General features: G+C 50.6%; 1 protein-coding gene across 1 annotated transcript; it reads left to right on the top strand.

Annotated features, from left to right (window-relative positions):
- Window positions 1–2035: 2035 nt before the first annotated feature.
- Window positions 2036–9933, top strand: IP6K3 (inositol hexakisphosphate kinase 3; the record flags this gene model as incomplete). The annotated part of the gene is made up of 5 exons (XM_079546363.1): window positions 2036–2219; window positions 6100–6304; window positions 7337–7509; window positions 8090–8265; window positions 9469–9933. 5 exons carry the CDS (start codon window positions 2036–2038, stop codon window positions 9931–9933), a joined length of 1203 nt encoding a protein of 400 aa, XP_079402489.1.
- Between the last annotated feature and the right edge of the window lie 2593 nt (window positions 9934–12526).

Genomic DNA, 12526 nt, shown 5'->3' with positions numbered 1-12526 from the left:
GCCATCTGCTTGGTTCCATCGGGCTGCATTAAAGCTGTGCTGTAAATAGAGTTCTTTGCACGGCGCCTTCTGATACCGGGCCCCAGAACAGAGCCTGGCATGCTGTGTCCCCAGGAGCTCTGCCCAGTGAGCACTGCAGACCCCCAAATATTCAGCCCCATCTCCACCCACAGCGCCTGCACGGCTGTCTCACTTTTGCTAGAGGACAAAATCACCCAGGGTTTTGGGTTTTATTGTCAGGGACACAGATTAATCTGCAATTCAGTATATTTTTAGGGCTGTGGATATCTGTTGGCATTCATGACCACTCGAGCTGTAGATGGGAGCTACTCCCAGTGTCCCATTTCAGCTTGAGGTCTGTGAGGAGCGAGCTGCTTGCTTTCTGCTTTTCTCAATAACAACAACAAAAATCCAGCAAACCTTCATCTTTGAAGGGAGAATCCTCCTTAAAAGCTGCTTCAACTGAACGCAATGCTAAATGCTTTTATTTACTTCTAGAAAGTCTATGAAGTGCTGCTTTCTTCCTGGGCTGCAAAGCATTCATCTGAGCGGGTCGACTTTGTTCCCTGAGCTGGTGCTGCTAATTGTAGAGCAGAGATTCCACTCTGAGGTGTGCAGTGATGAAAGAATAGAGAAGAGAGGGTGAAAAACCACCTCGGGGGGGTGTTGAAGGAGTGAGCTGTGCTGGGAGGAGCGTTCCTTCTCCCCTTGTGCCACCAGCCCACTGCATCCAACTCCTCCAGGTGCAGAACCTTTGCTGTCTGTTAGCTACTGAACTTGGCTATGGAAGGTGGTGATGCTCACGGACAGCCCTGTGAGCTCTGGTGCATGGAAACAAACCTTCAGAGGTGTCACATTTGCAGCACAGGGTTCCTTCAAGCACAAATAGGATGCCAAGCTCCCCAGGCTGGAGGAGTGGGGGGAAAGCCTCCCATGTCAGCACTCTGCCTTGGGAGGGCTGCAGGAACGCTGAGCTGCCCTCAAAGGAAGGATAATGCACAGTCTTTTTTTTTCCCCATCAGTTACATTTTGGGATCTGGAATGTCTTATTCTGATTTTAGAACATTGATGGCATGGAACCCTCACAAATGTTAGCTCTGCCATCTTTCTGTCTGTCTCAGTGGCTACAGGAGTCCTCTGCAGAGCAAGAGCATCCTCAGCCCCTTGCAAAGAGTAAAGCAAAGAGGGGAGAGGGTTTGCTGGGTGCAAAGTAAAGCTGAGGTGCTGCTCCTCTGCTTCTGTGCCTTTCCCATCTTACTTCTCCCCCTCTTATACCAGCTCCTTTCTCCTGCCACAGCCACGGGAGGATTCCTCCCTGGGGATGGAATTGGGACCCAAATCCATGCGTTCAGATGGGAGCTGTGGGTGCTGCTGAGATGCATCCTCACACCATGCTTGTGCAGGAAGCATTCCCAGTGCAACGGTGTTAATTGGTTGGGAACATCCCCTCCGGATGGTGCTCTCAAAGGTGTAGAGAATGTTGCTGCCCCCCCTGGTAGCGTCGAGAGGTGGGGAGCTGTGCAAGGATGGGGGTTTTGCAGAGGCTTTATTAAGAAACCTCATTCACAGGGAATGTTCTGGCTTGGGGAAAGGCTAAGACCATCATTAGCACTGTCTCATTAGGCAAACTGAGGCTGTTTCACAGCAGGGCTGTTATTAATACAGCATATTAATACCCCAGCATTGCTGGCCCAAGGAACGCCCTGATCCAGCTGGTTTCACAAGGCTGCCGCGTTAATTTGATAGCTCTTCTCAGTCATCCCCTTCTGTTTCCTTTGCCCCCAACGGGTCTAAATCGGGGCTTTTGGGGACATGTCACACCAGGGCTCCCCGCCAGCACCGTGTTGTACACGAGGCCAGGCTGCTTCCAGCCCACTGCAGGCGGTGGCTTTGCAGTGGTCCATCCCCCCACCCCTGCCTTCACGCTCTCTCATATCCTCTGCTTGCAGACACCACGTCGAGGAGCTGCACGGGCACGGAATGACCCACACTGCGACCTCCCCACGCTGCTGACCCACAGCCTTGGCCGAGCAGCATGGTGGGGCAGAGCGAGGGCAGGAGGGCAGTGCTCCTGGAGCCCTTCGTGCACCAGGTGGGCGGCCACATGAGCATGATGAAGTACGACGAGCACACGGTCTGCAAACCCCTGGTCTCACAGGAGCTGAGCTTCTACGAGTCGCTGCCCCTGGCCATGAGGCAGTTCACCCCTCAGTACAAAGGTACGGTGGGGAACAGCTTGGTTGGGCTGGGTCTGAACTGGGAGCCCCTCGAGGAGAGCAGAGCAGGTTGTGCTTGGTGAGGCTGCTGGCAGGGCACACAGTGGCTGCCTCCTCCACCAGGGCTTGCTTTGGGGACCTTGCTGGAAGATGCCACGGGTTTGGGAGGGCTGAAAAGCAGTGACACAGAGTGTGGCCAACGCCAAACTGCCCCGTGCTGCTGTGCCAACTCCAAGGGCTGCAGCCAGGCCGACGTGCTGCCTATTTCTGTTATGGCGAGTCAAAGCAGGCTGCATGTGCAGGATACCTTTCATTCCTTTGTGGGTGCTAGGCCTCAAATAGACGTCTTTTTCCATGCCGTTAACATTCCATTAACCCCAATTAGGAAGCCTGCTCCCGCTCAGCGCTGTGATGACCTTTTCCTAAGGAGATGCTGTGGGTTCCAGCTCAGGAGCTGCCCGTGCACTTGGGACCACACAGTACAGAGCAGAGCTGCCCTGAAATCGCGGAGTGCAAGAAGGAAGGGCCGGCAGCTGGAGCAGGGCTCAGGGGTGCCTCTGCCTCGTGGCCTTTGGTGTTAGAGGAGGTGAAGGTTTGCGTCAGAAAGGAGGAGAGCAAGGGAAGGGGCAGGGCTCACAGCCGGGATAGAGCCGCTCCTCTGAGCCGGGGTGACATAACAAGGCAAAAATAGCCCGGGGGGACGGAGCATCTCTTTGACGGCTGCTCCACCAGGTGCTGCTTGTGGTGCTCCTGGAAGCACTGATCCTGGAAAAGCAGAGACAAAACTCAAGTCCGTGTGTCTCAGATTTAGCTGCTGAAATGCAGCGCTTGATGCAAGTGCAGTGCAAGAGGGTCCAAGCGCATTCCTCCTAATTCTTTTTCTTTTAAGATGCCCCCCCTTCCTTCCTCCCTCCCTTTTGCTGCTCCTGACCCTGGGTTTGGTGAGAGTCGAGAAGCTCAGCTGTCACATAAAAGCTTAAAATATCTCTTGGTCCTTCAGCAGTACAGAAAGGAGCTTCGAGTGTCAGCTGAGGTCTCCCATCCAATCTCTCCCTTCCCCACCAAGTCAGGGGCCTCTGTAGATTTATGGGGCAATATTAAAAAGATGCTTAAGAAAGAAAACCAGGCTTCCTCTGAGCGATTTCCTATAGCAGGTGCTGGGGTTCAGTGCCAGAGAGCTGAGTCCTGCTCCGTTCCTGTTATAAAGACATTAAGCAATCCCAGCTTATCAGTTCAGAGCTTATTAATACCTTTTTATCCTCTCTTTCTATTGCGAGTCCCAGCACAATAGGGGTAATTAAACACCAATTCTCCTCCAATTTGGCATCAGGGAGACACACGTTGTTCCCTGCTTCCAGCCGTCCCAGCCCCGAACGCCTGGCACATGAAAGAGGTGGAACGTCTGCCAAGGGCCAACATTTTCCCATGGGGGTGATGAGCATCAGAGGGAACAACCCCGAGGTCTCCACCCCCACCCATAGGCATCCACACTCCTCACCTCTATTCTTAGGCTGGGGGATTGCTCAGGGCTCATTGTGTGCTGCTGATGTGACGCACGGCGTTGATCAAATGTCACCATTCAAACCTCACACCCGAGCTGCCCTTGACCCCTTCCAACCCAATGGGATTGCACTGTGGGTGACAATGCAAGCCAAGGACCTACGGACATCTTTGCTCCCAGATAGGTGTTTTCTCCTTGCAACAGAAGAGAAAGTGTTGAGTGTTCATATGCAAAACTGCTCACCCCTTAAGGAAGCACATGGGGAAACAAAGGTCATTTTAAGGCAGAGATGTGGGTTTACAAAGGCAGTTCCCAGGTGGAAGGAGGTGATCGCATTCCCTTGCCTTTGACAACATCCCCATTAATTTTCATGTTAATGTGAGGTATTTGAGAACTTGTTTCATGCTGTATAGAACGTTTTTAGGGCCAGACTGTCAGCACTTTGTAAATGAGCACAGCTCTGTTGACTTGCAGGCATGGAACTGGGGCAGATTTTAAGGTTACACACTGCTGTAGTGCACAGTGCTGTGCTTGGAATTGAGGGCTCCGTTCGCTTTTATTCAGGCAAAAAATATATTTCTTCTCTTCATGTCCACCTCCCCTGAAATCCCAAAGCAAGCATCGGAGTGGGCAGGACTTCTGCTTGCTCTTGTAATCTGTAATACGGATTCCTACGAGCGGGGCGCTGCTAGAGACCATGTGGGTGATGCTGGGGGTTGGGAGCACAGCTCCTGACCTCATGATAACTGCGAGCAAAGGACCGAGAGAGCTGAAAACATTACTCACCCTCTAATTAAGCTTTCCAGACCTATAGCTCACGGGCAGAGCAGCCTGTGTGTATTCCTCACTCATTTCAGCTCAAGGCAAATGGATCTGACCCAACCTCTATGGCACGCCAGTTGGAGTGATGCTGATTTTTACAGTGAGGGAAAGGAATGGCTGTGGGCTGCATGTGGGCTGTGGGGCAGAGGGACCTGCAGGTCCGTGAGGTGTGGGGCTGGGGAAGGAATGGGTGCCCCAAGCCTCATGGAAGGGAATCTTCCCTCAGTCAGCAAAACCCAGCAGCCATGGCCCTGCAAATCCTCCCATCTGTGTTTGCTCACTGTAATCTCGCTTCAAACGGAGAGAAGGCAGTTTGTGTATTTATTTGCTTTGGCAAATTGGCTCGGGCAAAGAGAGCTGCCTTGTTTGTAAGCTGCAGAGACGCATTTCCCCGCAATGACTAACAGACTGCACGAGGATACCCTGGGGACAGCTGGACCCAACCCAGCTCCATGTGCTGCGAACGGGGCCTCCTTCCAGCGCTGAGTTCTGTTGGTCCAACATCCCTGACCGTCCTGTCTGGATCTGCCTTGCTGCAGCCAGACCTGAAAGCATTGGGGCGGGATGATTCACGTGGCTGCATCGAAAAGGCGATGCGAGCGAAAGGGCGATGTTCTAAAAGTGCCTGCGCTGCCTTGAGAGGCTCAGACAGCCCTGACAGAGGCTGCGGGAGCAGCACTGCCCCGAGCAAAGGACTGCTGTTATCAGCCTTTCCCAGAAAGGTCAGAGCCGTCTGTTGCGCCAGGCACGGCCATTCCTGTGCTGTCATTTGACACGCGGAGGCAGCGCTCCTGATGCCAGGGATGGGCTGAGATGGGCTAAATACGTGATGGGCTGAGTGGCATTTGTGCCCTGTGATCCTCATTAGAGTCAGGGAAAATCGCGTGGCTAAAATACACAATGGTGTTTTTGAGCACGGAGAGTGGAAATTAATAATCACCAGTCTTGCTCATGTTCTTCCACTTGTGGGTCCAGTCCCTGCCAGCATCCTGGTCTTTGGTGCTGGGGGAAGGATGCATCCATGACAACATATGGCATCGCCTTCATTTGCAGCTTTGCCAGCCCACATGCATACCTCTGCCCTTGCTCCTGTGGGCTCTGCCATTAAATGAAGCAGTTGGCATGCTGGTTGTCTTTGTAAAATTCCTGTTCCCCAGCTCTCCCTTTGCTTTCTACTAATGCAAAGCATTTCCAACCTTGCCCTGTGCTCAAAAGTGCAACTTAAATCCCTCGTCATAAATAAGGCAGGAGCTCCTGGTCCAAGGCAGGGGGTCTGTGCTGGGTCAGCTGCTGCATAACGGAGCCTGAAGGAATGGAGAATGAAGGAACACGGTGTTCAGAGCAGGCAGGCTTCGCAGAAAGAGGGGAGGCAACATTAGAAAAGCTCATGGCTGTTTTCCAGAGCCTCAGACTGATAGTGTTTATTGGGTCTCAAATCAGCCTGGGCTCAGCGTGAGCCCACTAAAGTACGAGGCAACAGCTGAGCCCAGGAGGACTCATAGCACCCACGGTGTCACAGGGTCAACCCCGTTCCGGTTTGCTTTGCCTCCTTCCCTTCAGGAGTCGTTTCAGTGCACCTCAAGAAGGACAGCTTTGGCAACCTGACCCTGCTCGCCAGCCCCAACCTGCAGCCCGAGGGCTGCGGCCGCCTGGACAACACCAGCAGTGACATATGGCACAAATACAAGTGGGCTGCCAGCGCCAGCAGTGGCACCGAGCTCGTCAAGAGGTGCCACACGCAGCTCACCAAGACCTTCAAGGACAGGTGAGGGTGTGCCGAGGGCAGGACGCTCCCTGCTGATGTTCTCCCAGTCCTTGCCTGGAACTGTCCCGGTCCTGGTAGGGTGTGAGCAGGAGGGGTTTGGTGGCACAACTGGTTTAAAGCAAAGTCCAGCCTCGGAGAGCAAAAAGTTGCATCCAGCACTTTGGCCTCATGGCTCACCTCCCCCCTGTGGGTAGAGCAGAGAAGATTCAGCTATGGCTGAGATGCTGTCGCTCAAATTTATGTTTCAAACTCTGCTTTAAAGCTGCTGCCTCCAAACCCACCAAGCTCCAAAATGAGAGGAGGCCCCATGAGATGAGATGCTGAGCACAGTGGGCACATTGCTGCCAAGCAGGCAGAGCTCAGCCACACAACTGCACATCGAGGGGGATTCCATCCTGTCCCCATCCCTGGCTGGCTCTGATGGGCATCGCAGTGCTTGCAAGCACAGCCCGACCTCAGGCCTTGCGGAAGCTTTCCAGCAGACATCTTTCATCTCAAATTGGTTCAGAAAAAGCTTAGGTCAGCTGTGACTGAAGGGTGCAATATTGCTCCCGTGAAAGCACAGCCCCCAGTGTGAGCACTTAGGGATTGTGGATGGGCAAGGCCGACAGATGACCCTGCAAGGAGAGCAAATACCCTGCTTGCTCCCCCCCTTCCTTCCCCAAAGCCAGCCCCTCCAAACTGGGAAGCATTCCCATTGTTGGACAATTGCCTGTGTTGTGCCTGTTCGGTAGATAGAGATCCCTGGGCACTGATGCTATGAATGGTGCTTTTCATAGGAGCCAAGCACACTTTGAAATTATAATGAAAGAAAATATTGGCATCCAGCAATAGCTGCCTTTCCGAAAATTACTTTTAGGGAGTAACAAAAGATCTCCGCAGGTTGGACATGATGAATAAGTTCCCTCTGAGAGCCCCAGAAAATTTACCTCATCAAGTTTGAGGTTCTACAAAAGGGAGGAGGGGGAAGAGAGGGACTATTCTCTTCTGGGGCTCATAAACCAAACACATTCCTTTGTGTGTTCTGCCTAGCTGCCCGGGCAGGATGCGACTGAGGACAGACCTTCAGTACTGCACAGATTCACTTTTGGAAGATGCAAACAGAAACCAGACAGAAAAAAACAGCTCCAACCCCTGGGGACTGCACTGTCACAGACAGCACCTGAACCGCATGTCCTCCAAGTATAACGAGAACAAACTGCATCGTATCCTTTTTCCCCTCTCTCCTCCAGCATTGCCTTGGCTGCAGATAAGAGCTCATAATCGAGGTCTGGTTTATTGCAGCAGCACGCACCCCTCTTTCCCACTGTCTGAATAAGAAGGGGAAAAAAAAGCATTTCCCATAAGAGAGCATCCAAGTTTAAGTCAAAGATCCCTTTGGCATACGTTTAAAAAACACAACTATATGGGAATTAGCAGCTGCCTCACCTTTTATTTTCCTATTACACTTCATTACCCACCAGTCATGTGAGTAATAGTTCAACAACTTCCCCCACACCCATTGGAGTAAGTGCAGTGCTGAGGAGAGGTGCTGGATCGACAGCCCGGGGCTGCGGTGTCACTGGAGAATGGAGCTGTTGCTGCTTTAATTGGTAGGACTGTACTACAGTAAATTAACTGCAATCGGCAGCAAGGGGCCCATAGCAATGACATGTTGGTAAAACTGGCTCAGAAAGTCTCATTACAGTTGTGAGCTATTATGGAGAGCGTCAGCAGTTGCTCTGATTTAAGACCTCTTTCAATTAGAATTTAAAAGTATTGGGTTTCCCTTAACTCAGAGTTCAGAGTTCCTATTGCTTGAAAACGTGGTGTCGAAATACAGCTACCCCTGCATCCTGGACTTAAAGATGGGAACCCGGCAGCATGGGGACGACGCCTCGGAGGAGAAGAAAGCACGGCACATCAAGAAGTGTGAACAGAGCACCTCTGCATCGCTGGGCGTCCGCATCTGTGGGATGCAGGTGAGGGCAGCCCTGCTCCTCCGGCCCAACGCACAGCTCGAAACCACGCTGCAGATCTGAAGGGATTCTCCCCTTTGTTGGTGTAAATTGAACTCGTTTCATTGGTTTCTGCCAACAAACACAGAGTGCGAGAGCCACCCACGTGGTTGTGCATCCCATCCTTAAACAGGATGCTTCAGGGACAGCATAGGATATGGCACAGGGAGGGCAAACCTTTCCCCGTGCTCTGTTTGACTTCTGGAGATGGGATTACTTACACAGGTGGTGGTTGTCTGTAGGAGCAGCTGAGGATCAGCTTGTATACAGCAGCAGCATCTGCTATTGTGTGCTCAGCTCGTGACACGAGGAAAAGCAGCAGGCATCCCTTGCCCCGCACATGCCTTCACTGAGCTGCCTCATCCTATTGCTGCAAGAAGGAAGGGTTTCTTTCCTGCTAAATATTATGGTTCCTCTTGATTAAAATCGCTGCCCTCCCTCCCAGAAACTGAAACCAGAAAATGAAACCACACATTTTTTCCATTCAACAGTTTTCAAACGGGTTTCACAATGTTCTGCTGCGCCTGAAGGATAATTATGACAACGATGATTACAAAGAACATGCACAGCAATGTAAACAGCGTCGAATGCTGTGTCCCTTCCTGGCCTCTGCCATCCTTCTGTTGAGCAGATTATCCTTTAAAATACAACTGGTGTGTGAGCTAATTCTGAATTCACTCTTCCAGTTCTAACTCAGGATTACCAATGCCTCACATACATACAAATTTCTGTCTACATCTTCTTGTCTCTCTGTTTAAGAGAACAGCATTATTGCTGCTTGTACTGAGAGCAGGAACACGGCTGGGGCACTGCTGTACTACTGCAGGCTCCTAACGTAGCCAGAGGGAAAATGCCATAAATCAGTAATGACACGGCAATGACTTACAGCTCTACAGGTTTCACAGAGGGGTAATTTATTGGAATGCAAAAAGAATCTGCACCAGTGGCTTAAATTGAATAGTTTAAATCTCCAGAAAAGACAGGGGGTGGGATACAGTAAGGAAGGAGCCTGCCGTGCGCTGCCAGCATTGCTCCATTGCAAGGGATCTGTGCCCCATTTCTCAGCCTGGGTCCCAAATGTTTAAATTAGGATGAAATCCAGAGCATGTGAAAAAACTGAACAGCAAGGCAGCCACTGAATCTGCATTGTTGCTCTCTTTCCCCAAGGTTTACCAAGCGGATGCTGGCCATTTTCTCTGCAAGGATAAATACTATGGAAGGAAACTCTCACCCGAGGGATTCAGGCAAACCCTGCAGCAGTTCCTGTGCAATGGAAACCATCTCAGAACGGACGTCCTGGAGCCCCTCATCCAGAAGCTGAAAGCTCTGCTCTCCGTCATTAAGAAGCAGAGCTCTTACAGGTTCTACTCCAGCTCACTTCTCATCATTTACGATGGACTGGAGCACAAGGAGAGCACGGCGCCTTTGGATAATCACCTCCAGGGGCACTTCCAAAAAACAAACTGCATCACGTCGCACTCCAGAGTCGACGTCCGCATGATAGACTTTGCCCACACCACTTTTAAAGGCTCCAAATGCAACCACACCACTTACGACGGGCCGGACCACGGCTATATTTTCGGTTTAGAGAACCTCATCAAAATCCTGCAGAACATTTCAGAAGGAAAATGACACGTCCTGTGAGTTGGCCCTGAGAAGCACCGCACTGGGTCCATAGGATCCTCCCAGCTGCAGAATGTCACGTGCATGGTTTGGAATGAGAGCACGGACAGCTTGCTAGGAAAGTGCAAAAACTGCTACGTGCCATTACTGAACTCAACCATAAAAAGCAAAGAGCTGAAAGAATCTGTTCTGTCTGCAATCAATCAGAAGATTTATTTTCCTTTCTTGTTTTACTGCTGTCCTTGATTTATTTGTAAGCCAAAAGAAAGCATTACTTGAAAGAGTCTTAATGATAAAATAGGACCTGCTCACCTCCACCACGCTCACAAAGCCGAGCGAGCTGAGAAGATATTGTGCATTTAAGTGAGACTATTAAAATGAGCTGGCAGGTCTTAACAGATGGCAGCATTACTTTCAACTCATGCTCAGCGCTATAGGCTGAACACAAAGACAGAAGTGGAAGAAAAATGCACACCCTGACATTCACGCTCCACCTGCACAGAGCTGCTCTTGCAAAGCACTTCTCCACACAGCGCAGGTGCACGGTGCTTTGTTCAAGCACAGATATGCCAGATGCTGCAGAGCTCCTGGTTCTGTCCTGCTGAAGGTGTACAAGCAGGTAGATCTCCGACCAAAAGTGGACCCTGCAAAGGGTTTAATACCCCCCGTGGGTCATAACAGAGCATGTTTCCAGAACTTTCTCAGCAAGAAGCTCCTGAGGGGCTGAAGTATGATGATTCTGTCAGTAGTCAAAAAGTCATTCGCATCAAGGTATTTATGCTTCGAATTCAAGAAAAAAAAATGTCAGGGGCTGGATATTAAAGGTTACCTAAAAATTCTTTGGTACCAATATAATGTGTGTGTTTGGAGGAAACGGTAACAAAAAAAAACCTGATTCAATGTTTACAGCTTTTGTTGACAGACTTTATTATGGAACAAACATAATTCCTTCCTGCATGGTGTGGGAAGCTTGAAGGGGAAGTCCTTACACAAGGAACAGGGGTACAGAACCCAGTTACTGGGGAGTGGGAATACAAATAAAGTTGTCTAAGCAACTCTCATCTGTTGTCCATCTCGTTTTCACTCCCAGAGCATCCTCAAATCATGCTATCTTTTCTATCGGGCTGCATGTTTTCAAAAGAGCCGTTATTCCCACAAGTTTAAATACCAGATCTGAAGGCAGAGCCCTTCGCTTGTATTTTACTGCATACAGCTGGAGAATTGCTGCAATTTATAGCTGGAAAATTTAAGTCATCTGGCCCAGCTGCATATTTTACTTGGCCTGAAGTGCATCTGGGAATATCTCATTATTTACTGAATATTGTTCATAGTATTGCATATTTCTTGCCCACAAGCACTGCTGACTATTAAAAAAGCCACAAACATTGCTTCAGCAGTGAAAAGCCTGCATCACCCACTGCCTTGGCTCACACTCACGTGCTGTGGTCAGTGCTGATTGTGGCCCACACCTCACAGCTTTTGTGCTCATGCAGACCTACCTCAGCCCTTACACTGCTGCTGAGCCTCTGGAGAGCAGGACATGGGATCTGCAAGCAGGGAAGGATGAGGAAGGCTCTAAGAAAGGTGCCAGCAGCTGGGCTGTGTGTGATCCCCAGCCATCCCTCATTTCTCCTGCAGAAATGGAGGCATCCCAGCTGCTTGCACAGGCATCACCCCGCTCCCTTTTTCCTCCCTTACATACCAGCACAGTTTCTGAGTATTTAACCACTGTGAGCAAAACCTCGTGTGCTCCGTGGAGATGGCAGAAAAAGGAATTCCTTACTGTGAGGTGGTGGGGCACTGCACACACTGCCCAGTGAGCCTGTGAGTCACTCAGGGCCAGGCTGGGTTAGGCTGTGAGCAGCCTGGGCAGGAGGAAAATGTCCCTGCCTATAATAAGGAATGGAATGAGGTGACCTAAAAGGTCCCTTCCCCCTCCCAACCCTAACTCCAACCATCCCATGGCTCTGTGAACACCAGCCAGGTCTCCCTAGGTTGTGAAGCAGGCAGAAACTGTTGGAAATACCCAAATAATGTATCAGGACGGTATCTCTGATAAAGCAGGTTTTATTCACAATTGCAGTGGTGGGCCTCCTGCAGGCAGGAGAGCACCCAGAAAACAGCATTCCATCTTTTATGCCCTATTACTCGACGCTTATCTCCTTCTCCCCTGGTTCCTCATTGGCCGAGTGCTTTAGGATCACGATCTTCCTGATGCTCAGCTGAACACACAGATACTGGCTAAACATCAATTGTTGCAGCTGAGCATGTATTGCTAATTAGTAACTTCTCACATTTGCTCACTCAACACTCGGTCGCTGTTTCTGCACATCTGCTCGTCCTTGCATACAGATAAGCTTGGAAGGACAGAGGGCCTTGATGCCTGCCTGCTGCACCCCAACCTGCCCAGAGCAAGGCAAGCCAGCCAGTGTGCAGCCCTGCCTGCTTTGATGTTTGCTAAGTCTGTTTTTCTTTTGCTGAGGGTCTCTTACCCAAACAGAACAGCCCTACAACATGCTCTCTAGTCCATCACACTATACCTACACTATTTGCAACATTTAAAAACTACTGCATTTTGCAAGCAAGAATTAATCACGTAATC

Source organism: Tetrao urogallus (genome assembly GCF_951394365.1).
Source record: "Tetrao urogallus genome assembly, chromosome: 24".
In the NCBI taxonomy this organism is placed as follows: Eukaryota; Metazoa; Chordata; class Aves; order Galliformes; family Phasianidae; genus Tetrao; species Tetrao urogallus.
The sequence above is the reverse complement of the archived record's forward strand: the minus strand, read 5'-3'. Positions and strand labels throughout refer to the sequence as shown.